Raw genomic sequence first — 21,547 nt, forward strand, 5'->3', positions numbered from 1 at the left:
TGCAACTCGCGCCCGAGCGTCGGCCCACATCTCGGCTAGGGGCCCTTTCAAAGTAATGGTGTGCTCGGGCACGGTTGGTCGATCGGCTTCTGGTAGCAACTCTTCAGTCGGGAGATGAAGAGTGACCCGTATTGTGCGGCCGTGACCAGGGATCGCTCGACCAGGATCAGAAGCCGGCGCGGAAAATCGCGAATGGATGGTCGAGCGTTGGACTGAATGGCGAGCAGGGGGGAGAGTGTTGACCGGAGTGGCCTCAACCGGAGCAGTCAGCTCATCCCAGTCAGAAGGAGTCCGGTCGGACGAAATGGTTTCTGCCATAGGCGCTTTGCCTCTAGCAGTCTCGGCGGCCCGGTCGGAGGGTTGGACCGCTGAGGTAGCCGAGCACAGCGGAGTCTCCACCCGGCGCCTCTTTTGCAGGGGTTGTTCCTCCTCCCGAGCGGACCCTTCCTCGAGGGTCGTTGGTTCCCCAGAGGGGATAGTTCCGCTGGCCACCTGCTGTTGAGAGGCCTGAGCGGCCGATTCAGCCTGGGTGCCGCTCTCTCCTTCGTGAGAACCGACCGGCTGAATACCCAGCGCTTCCATTTCCTTAGCCGCAGCGGCCTCCAACGCCACTGCCTTTCTCTTCAGAACGCCGGCCATCACCGAGTCCATGACAATGTTAGCTGCATGGAAAGGAGAAGAAATCAGTTAGCAATTAAAGCAAATGCCCAAGCAAAATTCTTACCGAAGCCGGTCGGAAGTGGGATCCGTATAGGACTCAGTCCGAAAATGTACATCACTCCCTCGTGAAGAAGTTTGTTGATGTCAAGTCGCAGACCGGCTAGTACATTTGCGGCATGAAGATAATCCGGTCGGGTCTTGAATTTCTTCAACTCAGGAGTAGGAGGCAGACTGACCTGCCACTGGGTCGGGAAGTTTGGCTGACTGGGCATGCGGATGTAGAAATAATAGTCCTTCCAATGTTTATTGGAGGTGGGTAGTTTGTTGAAGAAGACCAAGCCGGGTCGAGCTTGGAACATAAAGGTGCCCGGCTCGGCTTGCTTAGGGTAGTAGAAATAAAAGAAGACCTCCGGTCGGAGGGGGATGTTGTGAATCTTAAACAAAACAACAACGCCGCAGAGGAGACGGAAGGTATTGGGTACTAAACTGCCGAGCGGCACACCAAAATAATTACAGACATCTACTATGAAAGGATGTACAGGAAACCGTAGACCGACGGTAAATTGGTCGCGAAAGACACAGAAAGCGCCGCGCGGCGGTCTGTTTGGCCGAGCGGAGGGACCAGCTAGGCGAACTTCGAAAACCTCGGGGATTTCGAAATTGTCTGTCAAAATATCGAAATCCCGTTGTTCGAATCGGGACCGCATGGTAGTGTACCATGGGCCGAGGGATTGTTCTTCGGGATGAGAAGAACTGGCCATGATCCGGACGGAAGAAATCAAAAAAGGAGCGGAAAGGCCAGAGGAAAACAACCGACGAAGAAAAGAAGTTTCAAAGATTGGAGCTAGGGAAAGAAATGCGAATGAGACACCGGAAAAGAGGGAGGAAAGATATAAAACCTTACTGCGGGGAGAGGGATTAAGGAAAGGCGCCGGAGAGCGTCGGAGGGCCGAAACAGGATCGCCGGAGCTCCAAAGCGCAGAGGGCAGTAGCAGAAGTCGCAGAGGCGAGTGAGGGAGAGAAGGAAACGAAGAATTTATAGGGTGAAGGCCGGGCGGCCTCAACCGTTGGATCCAGGTCACGGGAATCAAAGCATGCATCTAGCCGTCCATTTCGAATTGCTTCGATCATGTCAAAATATCATGCTACCGCCGCCGTACTCTGATGGCATTGCTCCACGTGACATTCAATCATTCGGAGCATTTAATGAGAGCATGATCAACCTTGATGTCGAAGATTGGTGCAGAACACGAGGAGATCCGATGAAGGTCATCATTGATTCGTTCAAGGATATCTCTACGGCTGACCGGACGAAGAGTACTAGCACGGAGGGGCCGTTCGGCTAGATTCACAGTCCAGTCAGTCGGACTATTCGCCTCCTTCGACTAGACTTGAAGAGGAGGCAAGTGATCCGGTAGTAAGAGCGGGCCCCCCCCTTGTGAAGTCAACGCTAAGTGGAAGTCACCGGGACAGCCGCCCATCCGGGTCCGACCGGACGGACGGACGGCCGGCCGGTGTAATTGAATACCCGGATGCGTCCGGTCGGCTTGTCGACCGGACGATATACACTGATGGTTGGAAGGCACCCTGTCAAATCAGGGTTCCGGCGCTCAGTTGAAAAGGTCATGGGCCGAGCTGACCTCTAGGCCGACCAAAGCCATAAGGCACCACTGCTTATTAGTCTCCACAAAGCACAAGTAAACCCCTGCGGATGTCCAGCCGGATGTTGAGGGAGCTGTCCGCCCGGGCGACAGGTTTGGAGCTAAGGGGAAAAGGACAAGGGACTTCTTTTTCTGACAACTAGTAGGTTTCACGTGTGGGCCATGCTCCAAATTTTGTGACAGGGGATTCTGCTGTCCCATCGAGGACATGCTTTGACTGTAGCGGTATGGGTCAGGTGAGCTTTCTGACAACCGCATACCGAGGAAAGGACAGAGGACACATATGCACCTCGGTATACGTGCCATAACCCTTCACAACTCTATATAAAGAGCCTCAGACTTCGCCGGAGGTACGTATTCTGAGACTTTGGGAGCCACCTTTTTCATCGTTGCTTACCTGACTTGAGCGTCGGAGGGTCGCCGCCGGGAACCCCCTTCCCGGCTCGACTTCTGTGCAGGTTCGCTGGAGCTTCGTTCCAGCAGTCGAAGAGCGCTCCGTGCCCAGCGTCCATTGATTCAGCCTTCGGACAGGATCACGAAGGATGTTCACATATCTCCACAATGACATGATATTGTCCACTTTAGGCCTAGACCCTCATGGCTTTGCTCTTGGGCTCTCCCCAAAAGGACTCGTACCAATGAAGATATCATGTATCCTTTTAAACCCATGATCTTTTCCAAATCTTTCCAATGTGGGACTTTGATTGAACTCCAACAATCCTCCTCTTAAACGAAGGATCACAATTACTCTTATGATCTGGGCCTCCTTGCAAGTATCTGGTCACCCTGACCTGCTCTGGGTCTCCCCACAAGCATCCGCACCCGGTCACCTTGACCTACTTCGGGCCTCCCCGCGAGCATTCAGTCACCTTGACCTGTTTCAGGCCTCCCTGCGAACATCCGGACGCCTTGACCTGCACTAGACCTCCCCGCAAACATCCAGTCATCCTGACCTACTCCGGGCCTCCCCGCGAGCATTCAGTCACCTTGTCCTGCTTCGGGCCTCCCTGCGAGCATCCAATCACCCTGACCTACTCCAAACCTCCCCGCAAGCATTCAGTCATCCTGATCTGCTTTAGGCCTCCCCGCAAGTATCCAGTCATCCTAACATGTTCCAGGACTCCCCGTAAGTATCTGGTCACCTTGACCTACTTCGAGCCTCGTCGCAAGCATTCAGTCACTCTGACCTTCTCCGAGCCTCCTCGCAAGCATCCGATCACCCTGACCTACTTCGGGCCTACCCTCAACTTCGTTCAAGGTCGCCCACCATGACATCTGGTCTGGACGATGCTCTGATATCATTTGTTGCACCCAAAGGATGCCCACATATCTCCACAATGGCATGATATTGTCCACTTTAGGCCTAGGCCCTCATGGCTTTGCTTTTAGACTCTCCCCAAAAGGCCTCATACCAATGAAGATATCATGTATCCTTTTAAACCCATGATTTTTTTCAAATTTTTCCAATGTGAGACTTTGATTAAACCCTAACATTATTTAAGTACTTTTCTTGATGCATTATCCAGACCATATAGTATATAAATACCATGTTTAAAGAATGTTATGCATTGAACTTTTTATGTTGTTTAGGAACTTGGAGGTCGCGACCAACATTTTGGGTCTCGACCATGTTTTAATGATTATGTATGCTATGGATTATGAAAAAGTTATATGCGCATATGTATGGGACTAAGAAATGTTTCTGAGGAATGTAATTTGACTGTGGCCAAACTATGTTTACGTATGGGTAGGGTATGAACTGGGGACCTAAGCCCGGAGTGCTTATCAAATTATGGATGAGTTGAGTTATGAACTGGGAATCTAAGTCTAGGGAGCTAACCAAATTATGTATGTGTTGAGTTATAAATCGGAGACCTACGCTCAGGAAGCTTGCCAAAATTATGTATGGGTAGTGGTTTAATTCCAAGATTCAGAATTCCTACCAACCTAGTACTAAGGTAAATGTTTGATTAAACGTTTATGTTACAGGTCACTTTCATTGAACTGAACTCTATTAAGGATGCTTATGTTTATGTCATTTTGCATTTATGTTAAACTCGAAAGTAATATGATTTGCTTTATATTTATGACATACTGTATTTATGTTAAACTCATTAATAATACGATTTATTTTATGTTTATGTCATGCCGCATTTATATTAAACTCATTAATAATATGATTTACTTTATGTTTATGTCAAGTGGTATTTATGTTAAATATGTTAGTAATATGATTTGTTATGTAATGCCGCATTTATATTAAATCCGATAGTAATATGATTTGTTTTATGTTTATGACATACCGCATTTATGTTAAACTCGTTAGTAATATGATTTATTTTATGTCATGTCATATTTATATTAAAACTGTTAGTAATATAATTACTTTATGTTTATGTCATGCATCATTTATGTTAAACCCGTTAGTAATATGGCTTATTTTATGTTTATGTCATGTCGCATTTATGTTAAATCCGATAGTAATAGATTTGCTTTATATTTACGATATGTCGTATTTATGTTAAACTCGTTAGTAATATGATTTGTTTTATGTTTATGTCATGTCGTATTTATGTTAAATCCATTAGTAATATGATTTACTTTATGTTCATGTCATGCAATATTTATGTTAAACTCGCTAGTAATATGATTTACTTTATGTTTATATCATGCTGCATTTATGTCAAACTGATAGTAATATAATTTACTTTATGTTTATGACATGCCACATTTATGTTAAAGTTAGTGATATAATTTACTTTATGTTTATGTTATGCATCATTTATCTTAAACCCGTTAGCCATATGATCTACTTTATGTTTATGTCATGCAAGTATGGTTTGAACGTGTTAAATCTTTGGACTCGATGCAGGAGGTGAGACAGATGAGATAGGAGGCCTTGATAATTGAATAGACTCAGAATGCTGGCAATTCAGGTGTTTCTACTAGAAGATTAATCCTAGAATTTGTGTTAAGAATTTAAGAACAATTAGTTCCTTTACGACTTAACTTGGGTTGTTAGATTAATTATTTATAAAAAGTTAATAACAAAGAAAATTGGCATTAATTATTTAAACGTAGATTTAGGGATGTTTCACTTGTTCATTTTTAATGGAAAATTTAGTATTTTTTAAAATTTTATCTTGTATGATACTGGTTTCTTAATTGACAAATTATATAAATTGAACACTGAAACTCATACAGAAATCTTATGATGCATAGTATAGGTGTGAAGCATAGTGTGAAAAATGAGAATTCATCTATATTGTGACATAAGCGTTTACGACACATTTTTAAACAACGCCTAGAGAGGTTAATGTCACTAGGAATTCTTAATTCTCTCGATATGTCTTATTTTGGAATCTACATTGAGTATATCAAGGGAAAAATGACTAACAAAAGTAATAAGGGTACAAGGTGGAGGAATGATGCCTTAGAGCTTATACATACATATATATGTGGATTGTTCCCTAAGATTTCTTGGAATGGTCAAGCATACTTTATAAGCTTTATAGATGACTATCCTTAGTACGAATACTTGTACCTTATTCATGAGAAGTCGTAATCCCTGGACCTATTCAAAACCTTCAAAGCCGAAGTTGAAAATCAACTTGGTAATAAGATTAAGATTGTAAGATCAGACCGTAATGGTGAATACTATGGTAGATCTGACGGATTATGTGAACAATGTCCTGAGTCATTTGCGGATTACCTTACTGAGTGTGATATCATGGCGCAATACATGTCTGGAACACCTTAGATGAATTGTATAGTAGAGCGACGAAATTGAACCCTCAAAGACATTGTGAGAAGTATGATTATATTTTCCTCTCTACTAGAGTCCTTGTGGGGTGAGACACTCAAACTACAGTTTACCTATTCAACCGAGTTCCTAGTAAAGCGATAACAAAAATCCCATACGAGTTGTAGATAGATAGAGCGCCTAGTCTTAAGCATCTACATGTCCGGGGTTGTTCAGCTAAAGCTAGGTCGTATAGGTCTAACGAAAGGAAATTGGACTCAAGAACCATTAGCTGTCATTTTGTATGATGCTCTGAAAACTCAAAAGGTTTCAAGTTTTTCAACCCCTTGAGTAAATCCTTTTTCAAGACGGGAAAAGTTAAATTTATTAAGGATGGTGGGAGTGATATAATTAGGAAAATATCATTTAAGGAGAACATTGATAATCCTAATATGGTAACAACTGATGCAGAATATAGTGAAATAATTACCATTCCATATACAGTTGAAGTTATACAACCAGAAGGGGTAGTTGACCACTATATTTCCATGCCCCCTCTAATTCAATTGGAAGGTACGTCATCTCAAATGGAAGAATTCCCTCCTATGATTGAGAATGACTTCCAATCACCTCAAGATAAGTGTCACTAAGGAGATCCATTAAAGAAAAGTGATCTACAATATCTTGTGATTATGTATATCTCCAAGAGCATAAGTTTGGCATTGGGTTAGAAGATGATCTTACATCATTCTAAGAAGTCAAATAATACCTTCATCCGGAAAAATGGATTGAAGTCATGAAAAAAGAGATGAAGTCTATGGCGGACAACGACGTTTGGGAACTTATCAAATTGCCTAAAGGTGTGAAACCTATTGGTTGTAAATATATATTTAAAATCAAACGGGATTTACATGGTCATGTCGAAAAGCATAAGGCACGTCTAGTTGCTAAGGGATTCACATAGAAAGAGAACATTGATTACAAGGAGATTTTTTGTTAGTTTTGACGAAAGACTTTGTTAGGATAATCATGACACTTGTAACTCATTATGACCTAGGGCTACACCAAATGGACGTCGAGACTGCGTTTCTCCATGGAAATATTGAGGAAACTATATATATTGTGCAACTAGAGAACTTTGAGTCAAAAAATTCAAAGCACCTAGTATGTAAACTAAGGAAGTCTATTTATGGTTTAAAGCAAACATCTCATCAATGGTACCGGAAGTTTATTCAAGTGGTTTATTCATACGATTTCAAGGAGAATCCAATTGATCAATATTTGTATATCAAGTTAAGTGAGAGTAAGTTTATTATTACTTGTTTTGTATGTAGATGATATATTGCTTGCAAGCAATGATATGAGTTTGCTACTAGAAACCAAGTCATTTCTATCAGGTGAATTTGAAATGAAGAATCTTGGTGAAACATATTTTGTCTTAGGTATACAAATTGTACGTGTTCAAGGATCAATTGTGATAATAAAACTACAGAATTGTATTCCAAGAACAACCATAGTTCGTCAAAGTCTAAATGCATTGACCGAAAGTTTTTGACAGTCAAAAAAAGAGTTCAAAATGGTCAAATAATAATAGAGCATATAAAGTCAGATTTCATGTTAGCAGATCCACTCACTAAGAGCTTGTCACTCAAGGTGTTTCATCAACATGCGCTGAGGGTTCTTCTTTTTGATGAAGTATCCATTATGTAGAAATTTGTATTTTGTATGATGTTTAATATTCATGAATATATATTTTGTCTCATTGTATATACTATAGATTTTCTATATATGTGCTTGATTCTGATATATGAATATCATATATACTATTGTGATTTTGTATTTGATTGTTGTAAATATGATGTGGACTTCATTTTGAGTCATAAAGTTGAATTATGATTTACTACTGTGGTTTAGCATAAGATTTTGATAAATATGATTTTGACCTGGTTTAGGTCATAAAAAGAACTTATTGAGAATGAACACTTATAGATCATATTTCGAGTCATTCTTGTACTACATATCCACATTTGATCTATATCGTTAATGATATTAACACTATAATTACTATTAGGTCTTGTTACAATTATAGTAATTATGACTTTTTTTAGTCCTGCACTAATTGATTTAATGGATTAGATTGTTTAATGGGATATTTAACACATAAAGTTTGTCATGTTGAGTTTACTAAGAGGTTGTGTGGTATATAAGGAATCAAGTATGGTCCAAATTGGATATTGTAGGATTAAGTTCACATGGGTGGACAAATCCAATTAAGTCCACATAGATGAACTTAATCTCCATAAGATGAGTTTACACTTGATTAACACACACAACTAATTGTCACTAAGGAAACTAAATCCCAATTAAGTAATCTAATGCTTTATTGCATATAAAGGGAGTTTGGATTAAATAGATATGGATTCAATGTGTAGATCTATTAACCCAATTCATTAACATTGATGAGATGTTAACGAGGAATGAACTTTATGGTGGATGAGTTCATATGTTGGGCCAGGTATATAAAGGAAAAGATATGGTTCATTAGGGCATGTTGAATCTTACTCTCTTTCTCTTGCTTCTTTTCCTCCATTGAAAAGGATCTTCGATTGCCAACTCAATCCTGTGGAAGGCATTCGCTGCACTTGCAGGATCTCCAGTGATACGGAAAAAAGTAATAGTCTTACAATGGATTTAGCTCAGCTCTTCGCTAGCTATTATTTTGGTTTCAATATTACTTTAGAGATTGATGATAGTAAATCGTGTTGCAGATGCATCTTGTAGTTTATTATTGATATATCATAATTTTTACATAGGGCACTGGATCAACGATGGAATTGGAGGACAACGCGATCGGATTCTTGCCGACGGCTATAATCCACCCAATATTCGTCTGCTACAACTTGTGGAACAATATCATTCTTGTTACCTAATTTCGCATTTCTTATTTCGTATAAATCGTAGGTGAATGGAAGTTGTTGGGGTTCAATCAAAGTCCCACATTTGAAATATTTGGTAAAGATTATGGAGTTAAAAGGATGCATGATATCTCCATTAGCATGAGACCTTTTAGGGAGAGTCCAAGAGCAAAGTCATGAGGACCTAGGCCCAAAGTGGACAATATCATACCATTATGGAGATATGTGGGCATCCTTTAGGCACAACAAATGGTAACAGAGTTATAGGGAGATTATGGTTGTCTCAACGTAGCTATGTGGAGAAGTTGCTGGATAGGTTCAATATGAAGAATGCAAAGTCGGTGAGCACACCCCTAGCACATTACTTCAAGTTATCCAGTACACAGTGTCCAAAGACGGATAATGAGATCCAAGAGATGTCAAAGGTTCCTTATGTCAATGTAGTTGGTAGTCTGATGTATGTCATGGTTTGCACGAGATCATATTTGACGCAAGCAGTTAATATGGAGTGAAATGAATTTTCATATACTTGAGAAATACAATTGATTATGACATCATGTTCAGTAGACAACCGAAAGATCCTTCAGTTGCTAGGTACGTAAATGCAGATCATGCAGGAGATTTAGATAACATGAGGTCTACTATAGGATACGTATTCACTGTGGCAGGAGGACCTATTTGTTGGAAATCTATGATACTATATATTGTTGCATTGTCTAATACGGAGTCCGAGTACATGGTAGCAGCTGAAGCAACGAAGGAAACTTTATGGCTTACAGAGTTGGTCAGAGAACTGGGTGTTCAGCAAGGTGGAGTCAAGTTGTTATGCGATAGTCAGAGTGCTATCTATTTAGCGAAGAATCAAGTGTATCATGTAAGAACCAAGCACATTGAAGTGAGATTTCACAAGATCAGAGACTTGATTGCTTCCGGAGAAATTCAACTTGAGAAGGTTCACATTGCAGACAATGCTGCAGATATGCTGACAAAATCAGTGACCACAGAGAAGTTTAAGCATTGCTTGAACGTGATCCATATCTCTAAATGCTAGAGGAAGGAAGCCCAGACCCAGAGATCCAGATGAAATTTTATTCAGATACTCGTGTTCTTCGAAGGGGTGAATATTCGCCAAGGTGGATATTATTGACGGGTGGCCCATATTTGGATGAAGGTTAATATGAGGGATGTTATGAAAGAAAAATCTATTAAGTCTGTTAAGATTTTATATAACAAAATTTTGTTATGATTTTTCATAACAAAATTCTATTACGATTTTATCGGGTCTGGGGTTTAGCATTATTTATAGAAATCATTGTAAACCTATTGTACAATAACAAACACAAAAATCATTAGATGTGATTCTTTTGTGTAGAGAGAATTCTAATAAAGTTTCGATCGTTTTTGTGGAGTAGGCACGTCGCCGAACCACGGTAACTCTTCTTCTTCTCCTTCTTCATGTTTGCTCTCCTTTTGTGCGTCTTTGTCTTGTTGCTCCGCGTGATCTCTTTTCTCTCTTCCTCTTCTTCCGTGTTTTAGAGATTGAGATATTTTCCCTCTTTTTGCGCAATAATTGGTATCAGAGCGGGGTGACTGAATGCTTGCACCCTTCCCGCAAACATTCAGTCATCTTGACTTGCTCCGAACCTCCCCGCGAGTATCCGGTCATCCTGACCTGTTCCGAGCCTCCCCGCATCAGAACATGTCAGGATGACTGAATGCTTACGGGGAGGCCTGGAGCAGGTCAAGGTGACCGGATACTTGTAGGGAGACGAGTAGGTCAGGGTGACCGAATGCTTGCAGGGAGGCAGAAAGCAGGTCAAGATGATCAGATGTTCACGGATAGGCCCGAAGCAGGTCAAGATTAACCAGATTAAACTACATACGGGGAGGCCCGGAATAGATCAGGATGATCGGATGCTTGTGGGAAAGGCCCGGATGCGGATGCTTGCTGGGAGACCCAAAGCAGGTCAATGTGACAAGATACTCGCGGGGAGGCCGGAACCATGAGAGTAATTATGGTTCTTCGTTTGAGGGGAGGATTATTGGGGTTCAATCAAAGTTCCACATTAGAAAAATTTGGTAAAGATCATAAGGTTAAAAGGATGCATGAATCATAGGGTTAAAAGGATGCACGATATCTTCATTGGCATGAAATCTTTTAAAAAGAGTCCAAGAGTAAAATCAGACCCAAAGTAAATAATATCATATTATTATAAAAATATGTCTATATTCTTTGGACACAATAAAAATTATAGTCTTTTTCTGCATCATTTCGTGGACACAGATTATTTCCTTCCCGGCCGGAAAGTTACCTGTTTTCGCCGGCGTTGCGCCGCTGCTTTTATCTTTGTGAGTATTTGTTGGTTACGTGATGATTAAGTCCGACAAAAGGAAGAAATCTGTTTGATGGAACGAGAAAAAGTAGCCGACTGATGCGGCTTTTCCCAGTTAAAGTCCAAGGCATCTGATAGACTTTGATTCGTTCAAGACATTAATTCCGATGAAATAAAACACGCAGTATAAATCAATCTCCATGTGTCTAAAACTAAAAAGGCTCTTCCTGTGTCTGCTACATGTCGACGATCAGTGCCATGCAGACGCTGAGATCAGGTTCCTGTTCTTCCATCCTAAGAGCAATGCCCCACCCTTCTCCACTGTTGTATAATTATCGGAGTAATAGCCCAACATAGTCTTTATGACTGAGTTCACATACGAGCTCAGTGGATAGGGCTTGAAGCCTGCCATGGTGAGCCTGGATCTCCACTTCCCCAGCAACTCATGCCTCTCCACCCTCTCCTTACCGTCACAGGCAATGATATTAACTATGTCCTTCGCCAGGAAGTGCTGTTCCACGCTTATCCTCTCCCTCCTCTCCCTTCCCAAAGTCGCGTCGAGGGATTCAAACATCGCGGAGTAATAATCCAACGTCTCCACGAATCTAGTCAGAAAAGGCGTCGTGTTGGTGTTAGATTCTTGCTCCACCAGAGTGGTAACTTTCGGCGACAATCCCTTTACCAGCCTGAGCAGCCCGTCGCGAGGGTTGTTCACATCGACGCTCTCATCGGGGGTGTGGTGTAGCTGGAGAGTGAAGTTCACAGCAAGCGCCTCCCCAGGTTTGATGTCCAGCATTGCTCTTGTGACCTCACCTCCATGCACTGTTAGGCCGCAGAACTGAAGAGGAATATTGAACTTCTTTGACGTGTGAGAAAACAAGTCCCCGACCAGACGGAGATTTTCTCGTCCATGGTCTGCTGATGGATCGTTTATCCCCGTGATTCGCAAGTGTGGTGCGCCCCTGGGTCTTGCAGCGAATGCCTGTATTAGTGGAACCCATTGGGTTCCTTGAGCAATCTCAAAGTCTATGATGTGGATCGTGTCCTCATCCTTTAGAGCATCGGCAATTGCTCCACTTGCTGCCATGGACCCGAACTTGATGTAAGGGCAGATGTCATGCAAGATGTGTGTGTACGAAGGAAGGCCATCGTCGTCGAGCTCGCGGTACCTCAGGCCACGATAGATGTTGGTGCCGGAAGACTCCTGTTTTGCCACAAGGCCTTCTAGCATATAAGCACCAAGACGCTGGATAGGCTCTCCGGTGATGGAAACAACATTGCGGACTTCTTCAGCATATGACTTGAATTCCTCCAATTTATTCTCTGATAAAGCTTCGGCACACTGAAGCAAAAGCTGTTTCACATTACCACCTAGAGGGTTCATTTCTCGAAGTTTTTTCTCCAGACGGACTTCATGGCTTAGACTCATCTGCTTGCTTTCAGGAGAATCCAGTTGCGTTTCATGGTTCCATGTCCTAGACCGCTGCTTCACAAGCAAGGGCTGTGTGCTTTCATTAAACTCATGACAAGGGCTAGTAGTCGGTTCGACGGCATCATGATCCATCAAAGTTGTCTTAATCTTTTGTAGTGCATTCCTCGGTGAGAGGGCAGTTTGATTGTAGCTGAATACCCACTGGAAGGATTATTTGAATTCTCTGTCTCTGGCACTCTGAGAGGATTCAACTGGCTAATGCATCGTGAAGTTCTTCTATGGGACTATGCTGCTTCTGTCTAATTGCTTGGCCAAGACACAGGCGCTCAAACGGTTAGAAGGGGGAGCTAGATGAATTGCAAGAGCCAATTTGATCGTATCAAATTTCCATTGTGTAAGCAAAGTTTTAGGGGAAGGACTTCCGCAATTTATGTAATGCCTGCAGCAGACGATCAACAAAATAGGTTAGTCTCATCATCAAAGGATCAATTACTCGTGAGATATCTGCACATAAGAGGCGAGTACATATAACACTTAAATAAGGAGGGCAATATGCCCAAGCGCCTCCTATTAACATATTGGCATCTAGCTCGCCAAGGTTACAAGAGAAAAACCTTAACAGAACACCAAATTCTGCCTTGCAGCTATAATTCCTAATGTTTTTCTTTAACGAATCCTAAAACAATAATCATTTATGGAAAGGAAGACCAACAATTGAAAATCTCCAGATCTTTTAAGGACAAGGCAAATTTATGGGTACTTCTAAGAATATCCAAATCCTCCCTTGATGTACTCCCTCACGCTAGGAGTCTAGGACCATGCAGAATAGAAGCTATACGAGATATTCTCCATGGCATATGTAAAACAACACATCAATAAAAATAATCGTAGATTCTGAATATCTTTTTACCATTGTTCTCCTATTGAGAAATGAGAAGCATTTATGCAACAATTAATAGAAAACAAGGTTGGATATTTTCTCATTGAATGACTGAGAGATTTTCAATTGAAAATTAATAAACGTGGTTCCAAGTTAATTCCATATAAAAAGGATTTTGGTTATAGTTTTACTTGTGACGGGCAAGGGCGCAGCAGTACTTGTGATATTTATGTTTGGGACGCATTTTATTTGATGTTAAATATCAATATCATTGGATGGGTTACTTTTTATTGGCATTGGAAACACATATTTGATCAATCAAATAGGAATATTTAGCTAGTTATATTGTAATTTGTCACGTAATTTCTTTATTCTGGAAGAGACAGTATGCTATCTAAGAATCAAAGACTGAGTGAAAACTTATCTAACATACTGAAATAGTGAAACATTGTGAAGAGCTTTTTTCCTTGTGAACTATTTACTGAAACCCTAGTAACTGGGCTACTGCAGAATTAGAAGGCTTGAATGACGTCAGTCTAAAAGATGGTATCAGCACATGGAGTAGCCATCTGTAATTCTGTATAAAGAGGGTTTTCATGGATACATATTCCAAAATAGAATAGTTACAAACTGACATCATTTGCATCTGCTAACTCTTTTCCAAACACAACCCAAGTGAAAAAGGGAGTAGTGAGTAAACATGCAAGCGACTTCTGAAGGTTTTGGCTATATTGAACAAGAATAGATGGAGAATATCTCACTAGTTTAAGTTTTATTAAATATCAAACAAAATAACCAACCTATAATCTTCACTTGCTACTGAGAAAATCACAGAGACAAAACAGAGACAGAAAGAAAATAGCATTGAAATACTTGTAACCAAGAAATCCTAATGATTCTTCAACAGAAACCTGGAGAAATGTAATTTTGCATGGCAACTAGAATAACCCAAACTTAATTACACAGGAAGTAATGTAAATGAAACCTGTTATAGTCAAATTGCATATCAATCACTAATCCCAGAATACTCCTTAAAGGATAAACTATCTCCCATCAACCGCCCCAACTGTGACAAATCAATATATCAGTCAATGGATGATTTATCACAACATAATTTGCAATATCCAAAATCAAACCATATGAAGATTTCGGCTAATTGAGGTGCATTGCAAAGTCAATTGAGTCATAAATCTACTACAATTGGTATGTTCTTAAGCTTTATCTGCCAAAGTTTGGGCTTATGAAGTTAACAATTCAATTTTTCATTGGCTCGGATCAAGATTATTTATACTAGAACTGAGTCCAATATTTGGTGAAGGGAATCAGTACGAAAGGGCTAGGGCTATCTATGATGATAGAACATTCTATCTATTATGTGATGTGATTTAGAGATTAGGCTTTGAGGACATCAAGTCCTACATGGGAAAGACTGAAAACCATAATTTACTTCACAATTGGCAAGTTTATAAGGCTTCCTGAATCTACTATCACCACTTTGGGTTTAAATATTCTATGCCTATAGTTTAAGTTTGTCAAGTCAGTAAATTTTCTTATGGTCTCAGATAGGGATGATTATCAACTTAACCAACAAGAAGGTATAATTCAAAGACAGATATCAACCTCCATTTCAAAACCAAGTCGTGTTTTGATGCTTAACAGGATAAGTCTTTGACATAAAGCAAACTATATGGCCTTTCTTTCCCATTTCATTATCATCAAAGTCAAAAACGTACATCAAACTCTTCAAGTCTAGGTCCCCGATTCCAGCTTTGACAATAGTTAAAGCACATTATTTATTTGAGTCCATGCATTTAAACCTTATTTGACTCCATGCATTTAAATTCAAAGTCTGAACCCTCATCAAATAATTGCTAGATCAGTAAGGTTGAATCAAGGCAGAATCAATATCCATCGTGCCCCCACGGGTGTGATGCAATGGTAAAAAAAAAAATCAAGATTCAAATCCCAATACGAATGAATATTTTGGAGATATGCTTCTGAGTATGCATAAAGTGTATTTCGAATTTACCCAACAAACCAGAAGAGAAAATTGTCTACTTATTATCGAAAAAAAAAAACCTCTTAGAACAGACAATAATCACAGCCTCATTCATTTCCTGTACGTCCATAAAAATTTAAGAACATCTTTAACCGTTGAAAGAATCCTTAATCATGAAAGTAAACGATTTTCCTTCTGCTTTAAGTAGAAAGTCTTGCTTTCAGACATAACCTACTTGTGAACTATTCTATTGTCAGGCTCATGATTTTTCACCACACATTCGATAATTTTAGTGACACCTTCAAGAATACTGCAAGTTCGATTGATTGTTTATCAAAAAAAATAAAAAAAAATAAAAAAAAAAATCAAGCGATGCAAAATTGACAATTCAATGGAACAATCACATGGAGCTTAACAAGCAACGATTAGTGCAAATTTTTCATCTTTTCTTCATTTTTTTCCCCCAAAACAGCATTTAGTAATTAGGAAAAAACAATTAATGAAAAATCTAAAAAGAGGATTAAGCGTATGAAACATAAAATATTTTTTTTCTTTGGGAATCGATTTTTTTTTTTCATTCCACAAAACTCTTACTACTTCGAATCAGATGCATGTCAAAAGCCTTTTACTGCTGGTAGACAATTCAATATCGGATAAATAACAAATCAAATACAACACTTAGAAAATCCACCAAACCTTCAGTAGTAAGAGCAAACGAAATCAACGTCCGGGGACGAATCGAAACTTGCCCTAAGGAACATAATAAAAGAAATTATTAACGCACAATCTACCTTGTTCCTGCGACCTAGAGTGCTTCAAAATCCCCTCAGCTTGCGTGTCTGCTTTCTCCACTTCTTCCGCCAAAGTTTACCGACGAAGGATATCGAACCTTTTGTCTCCTTACCCAGCTGATTTATACGGCGAAGCCAGAGATGCGGTGACCGTACCATTCCCATCAAAAGATTCCTAAGTCATTTAAAAATCGACCGTCCAACAAGACAGATCACGCGGCCATTGATCACTATTCCCCATTCCACACACGCTTTCATCACGTACGTGAGGATCACGTGATGTGCGTCGTGAGAAACCCTCCGCCGGACACAGGGGGGTGCCAAGTCGGACCTCATGCGTCGGGCTGGCGATCCGACTGATGTTGATAGAGTACCACCCATTTTGACTCCATCCTGGTCGTTCATTATGCCGCGCCCCTTTCACACGGAGAATGACGTGTAGCTGGGTCCATTTTTAGAGGAAAACCTTTCTACGTAATGCATCCACGGTGGTAAAAATTATTGGAGAGGTATTTTTTTTTAATGATTCTTACGTTATCATATCCATATAAAATTAAAAATTTTCATTCATTTTTCAAAGGAATCTCTCAAAATTATTTTTTCTTCGTCACAACAATAACGTATCCAAATATACCCAATCAAATTGGTTCCAAGATATAATGCATTTGACTATATCATAATTTTTTTCAAAGATATTCTTAGAACTTTCGAATGGATTTAAAATATTTGTGGCAAAGAATCTCCTGTTTTTCTCACCAATTGATTGTTACTTATTCTTAATAATATGTTGTGTAAAATAAAAGACATACGTAGTTGAAAAAGTCATATTTGAAGAATAGATGATTCTAGTTTTCTGGTATATATATAGGATGGTTTATAACGATTAATTTATAATAAATATTTTATAACAGATCCTTTTAATGTCTATTTAGAATAAATAAAGTATTAAAAATATATTTATAAATATTTTTAAAAATTAAAAATTAATTGTTGAACAACCGGTAAATTGTAAGTATAAAATCATTTTAAAATTAGCAGCTCCCAAGCCGCACCTCCTTCTCACTATTTGATATCATAATTGTGGATGAATTTAATCCTGTATGTACAAAAAAAATATAACCACCTCACATATTAGAGTGATAGTTATTATATATAATTTTAGTTATGTAATTACAAAATTATAAAGAATAAAACATAACTAACTAGTTGTTTGATTCAACCTAGATAATATAATAAAAATTTATTTATTTAAAGATTTAATGAATAATCTAATTTAATATTTTACTATATTACCCTCGATTATAAAATAAATTATATTATTATTATTATTATTATTAAACTCTATTTCTTTTTTTTTTTATGTTTGTTTTACTTTTTCATTTTCTATGTTTTACCCTTGTTTTTTTTTCCTTTTTTACAATTTTTTATTTTTTTTTGTTTTTAAAATTTTTACATTTTTAAAATTTTTTACGGTTTTTTTTCCTTTTTTCACTTTTTGACATTTTTTTGTTTTTTTATTTTTCTTTATTATTAAACTCTACGTTTTTCTTTTTTTTTAATGTTTGTTCTGACCTTTTCTTTTTCTTTGTTTTACCTTTTTTTATTTTTTTTATGTTTTTTATGTTTTTTAATTTTTTACATTTTTATTTTTTTTTACGTTTTTTTTTTCCTTTTTTTTCACTTTTTGGCATTTTTTTTTCTATTTTTATGTTTTTTATTTTTAAAATTTTTCTTTATTTTTAAATTTTTTTTACGTGATGTTTTTACTTCTGTAAAGTTTTTTTAAATATATTTTCCATTTTTTTCCGTTAAGTTTTTCTTTTTTGATTGAGCATGAAATGAAATCATAATTATCTAAATTAAATAAAATTTTCATTAATAATTTTAAATTTATAATCAAGATTATCAAAAATAACGTCAACCAAACATCCCTTAAAATGAATCTTATCATCCCAACGTGAGAGGAGAAGGCACTGTCACAGGGTCAAATTAACCGTAATTATGAATGCTATGGGTTCCGTTTATCATTCGCGCCCGCCATGCCATTGGAGCAAATGCACAACCTCGGCCGGGGTCTAAAAATTATAAAGACGGGTATTTGCCGAGTAATTGGGAACGCTAGCAAAGGAGTTAGGATGCGGTAGAGAACAATGTCACATTAACCATGGAACTAAAACGTTCACCCAACTTTTCACTGCCGGAGCTGAAAAACCAAAAGCAGTATTATTCAAAATAAAAATCCATCAAAAGATGAAATGGTTGTCCTTCACACGATCGCATCCAAACCCAAAGACGAAAGGATCGATGAACTCAAAAGAACGGTAATGTTTGATTTTCACCTTCAATTTCAATATCGCAATTCTCGTCATCTTCGGCTCGGTAGGGTCACGCCAAATGAGATTTATCTCAGTCCACACACAAGAAAATCCATATCACTATCTTCCTTATCTCCAACTGCATCGCTGCAAAACCCTAATCCTCTTTAGTCTCAGTCTCCCCGATGGCTTCCTCCGCCTTCCACCTCTTCTCCTCGCCCTACTCTCGCCTTTACCATCCCCATTCTTCAGGCCAAAAGATTCCCGCTGGCTCCTTGTCTGTCCTTCACTGCTCCTCTTCTTCTTCTTCTTCCTCCAGTGCGAACTCTGATCTTGACGTAAACTCAAACCCGACCGCTACCACTGAACCTAGCCCATCCGAAGAGCTCCCGGAGATCCCTCCGTACGCAAACACCTCCTTAGAGATCGAGAAGCGATGGAAATCGGCGATACTCCGCGATTCCCGTCGGAGCTCCGCGCTACAGCGGCCGGAGCCGCCCAACTTCGAGATCGGGTGGAAGCGGACCAAGGAGATCAAGGTCGAGAAGCCCAAGGGGTGGGTCGTCGCGGACTTCCTCGACAAGCTGGAGACCTTGATGGGCCGGGGGCAGTTCGGGTCCCCGGCGCTGCTGGCGAAGACCGGAGAGATCGTGGCGGAGCGGGCTCGGGAGGAGGCGGAAGTGCTCCTCGCCGGAGGCGAGGTGGAGGACCGAATGGTGACGGAGCTCAACCGCGTCCTGCGCCTCATGGAGATGGATCTGGCCATGGTGCGCGCCGCCGTCAAGGAGGAGACGCTGGCGGAGCGGGTCGAGCAAGCCCGCGCCCGCTGCCGCCAGGCCATCCTGGTGGCCCTTTCCTTCTGACACCGCCCTATCGTGCACTCAACTACCCAACGCAAGCGAGGTGTTCGACGAAATGCCAAGGTCAAAAGATCACTGTCTTATAATAATTGACTCGATAGGGGCTTGTGCATAACTCTCTGTAAAACAAAATTTTCAGAATTATTGATCTCTTCTCGGTTCAAAATCATGTGATTCAGATTCAATTCTCACATCAAAATGAGTACAATCCTCAGCAAGTTTGTTCTTGTTTAGGCACTTCACCAGCTGTGTTCACGCTTGATGCTGAAAGTGAGAGAGACAGTAGTTCTCTATTTCGAGCTTCTAAAATTTGCATATCTTTTGTTGTTCTTAAACTTCATAAGAGAGGCTTTTATTTATCATTGGCACGACATCTCAGTACTCTTGCTAGTTCCGAAATACAAGTTCAAAAAGTTACAAATTCTAGTTTACATGAAATAAATAAGAAATTTTATTAGTTCACATGATTTTTCTGGCTGTTAAAATATATTTTTAAATTTTTTGTCACACCAATTTAAAATATATTGGATGCGATCGGAGTATCATTGAATGGAAACGTTAACAGTTCGCCTCTCGTCCCAGCTCACATTTCCTCGCTTTCAAGAATCACCCCACCTCCCTAACGAACACAGCAACAAAATTCTCTGTCTCCCTAATTATGAAGTCTTCTTGTTGCTGCCGCCGCTGCTGTTACCCTCTTTCCTTCCTCTAAAATCCTCTCCAAATCAGTGTTTGAATTTTGTGGAAACGATAGCAGGAGCAGTGCACCATCCCTCTAAAAGAACAATGGCAACCAGGGTGAAAGGACTATTCAGGGGATTCAAGCACATATCAAAGATCTTCTGTAAATGCTTTAATTGGCTCTGTTGTTATTTTCCTTTCGTTATTTTAAATTTGTGTTTCTCTCCTTCTCTGGTTTCTTCTGGTTTGGTAGCTGCTAAGGAGGATGAAATGGAGATTGGACATCCAACAGATGTCAAACATGTAGCACATATTGGTGGGAATTGCGACTCTGTCCATTCTCCAAGTTGGGTATGAAGAATAATAATTCCTCTAATGTTACACATTTTTCTTTCATGAATAGCGATGTTGTGAATGTGATCTTTGCCTTGTTCAAATGCAGATGAAAAGGTTCAATTCCACAGCTGATTTCTCTTCTCTCGGCAATGTTGGGCAAGCTAGACGATCGCTTTCGGGTTCTCAAGGTACAGTCTTCATTCATCATCTTCATCAGCAGAATACTAAACATGACTGAAAGTGCCATGTTTTGCATTGTATCAGGATCCTATCGAGCAAGAGGCATCGAAACATCGTTCCAAGACAGTAATAGCTCTGAAACTGGCACTCCCAGAGCTCCAAAACAGATGAAGAGGAGAAAACACCGACCTGAATCCTCCTCCTCAAGGCCTTCGAAAAAGGCATCAAGAGTCAGAGCTCCATATGTAGCTTCACTGGGAGATGATAATGAAGCACCAGACCAGCTCCGAGGAATTTAGATTTCATATCTGATGATAAGGAAAATCATATAAATGCATTGAAAGTTGCTGCTCTGTTCAATGTCTTTTTTTTTCCCCCCTGTTTTGCTTTTAATTATGGTGACAAAAGACGATTCGCTCACCCAGTACCTTCGTCAGCCCGTCCCCGAGCTAATTCGGAAGATGTTTTACTTTTAATTATGGTTGTATATTGGATTGTGAATGCAAATGAAGCTTATGTAATACAATTCCGATGAGCAATTCCTTCAATAATTCTATTTTCTTCTCAAAGAATTATCATAAATTGATTGTTGCATTTTCTTCTCCCCCAGTGATGGAAACATTGCCCATTCGCTCTGGCCCCTAGACCAATTATGCCAACTGCCAATCAACATAGATGGGCCTTAAGCTCATGGATCACCTCCACACCACCATGTAAAAAAACCCAATCTGCATGAGGTTAATATGTGTAGCTTTATTTGCA

At 39.8% G+C, this 21,547-nt stretch overlaps 2 protein-coding genes across 4 annotated transcripts; one reads left to right on the top strand and one right to left on the bottom strand.

The window, feature by feature from the left end:
- Positions 1 to 11,448: 11,448 nt before the first annotated feature.
- Positions 11,449 to 16,556, bottom strand: LOC122034896 (chitin-inducible gibberellin-responsive protein 1-like). 2 transcript variants are annotated; one of them, XM_042594252.1, is made up of 2 exons: positions 16,414 to 16,556; positions 11,449 to 13,182 (listed from the first exon to the last, which is right to left on the bottom strand). In XM_042594252.1, the coding sequence occupies exon 2, from the start codon at positions 12,873 to 12,875 to the stop codon at positions 11,562 to 11,564; it is 1,314 nt and encodes a 437-aa protein (XP_042450186.1). In that variant the 5' UTR covers positions 12,876 to 13,182; positions 16,414 to 16,556; the 3' UTR covers positions 11,449 to 11,561. The 2 variants fall into 2 exon arrangements, with proteins under 2 accessions (XP_042450186.1, XP_042450187.1); XM_042594253.1 differs by lacking the exon at positions 16,414 to 16,556 and adding an exon at positions 16,319 to 16,343.
- A 2,462-nt stretch (positions 16,557 to 19,018) lies between these two features.
- LOC122035104 (rRNA 2'-O-methyltransferase fibrillarin-like) lies at positions 19,019 to 21,294 on the top strand. 2 transcript variants are annotated; one of them, XM_042594489.1, is made up of 5 exons: positions 19,019 to 19,651; positions 20,346 to 20,432; positions 20,523 to 20,620; positions 20,712 to 20,793; positions 20,870 to 21,292. In XM_042594489.1, exons 1-5 carry the CDS (start codon positions 19,165 to 19,167, stop codon positions 21,082 to 21,084), a joined length of 969 nt encoding a protein of 322 aa, XP_042450423.1. In that variant the 5' UTR covers positions 19,019 to 19,164; the 3' UTR covers positions 21,085 to 21,292. The 2 variants fall into 2 exon arrangements, with proteins under 2 accessions (XP_042450423.1, XP_042450422.1); XM_042594488.1 differs by having other exon boundaries at positions 20,346 to 20,620; positions 20,870 to 21,294.
- Positions 21,295 to 21,547: the final 253 nt, after the last annotated feature.

The sequence above is a fragment of the Zingiber officinale genome, chromosome 11B (genome assembly GCF_018446385.1).
Source record: "Zingiber officinale cultivar Zhangliang chromosome 11B, Zo_v1.1, whole genome shotgun sequence".
NCBI lineage: Eukaryota > Viridiplantae > Streptophyta > Magnoliopsida > Zingiberales > Zingiberaceae > Zingiber > Zingiber officinale.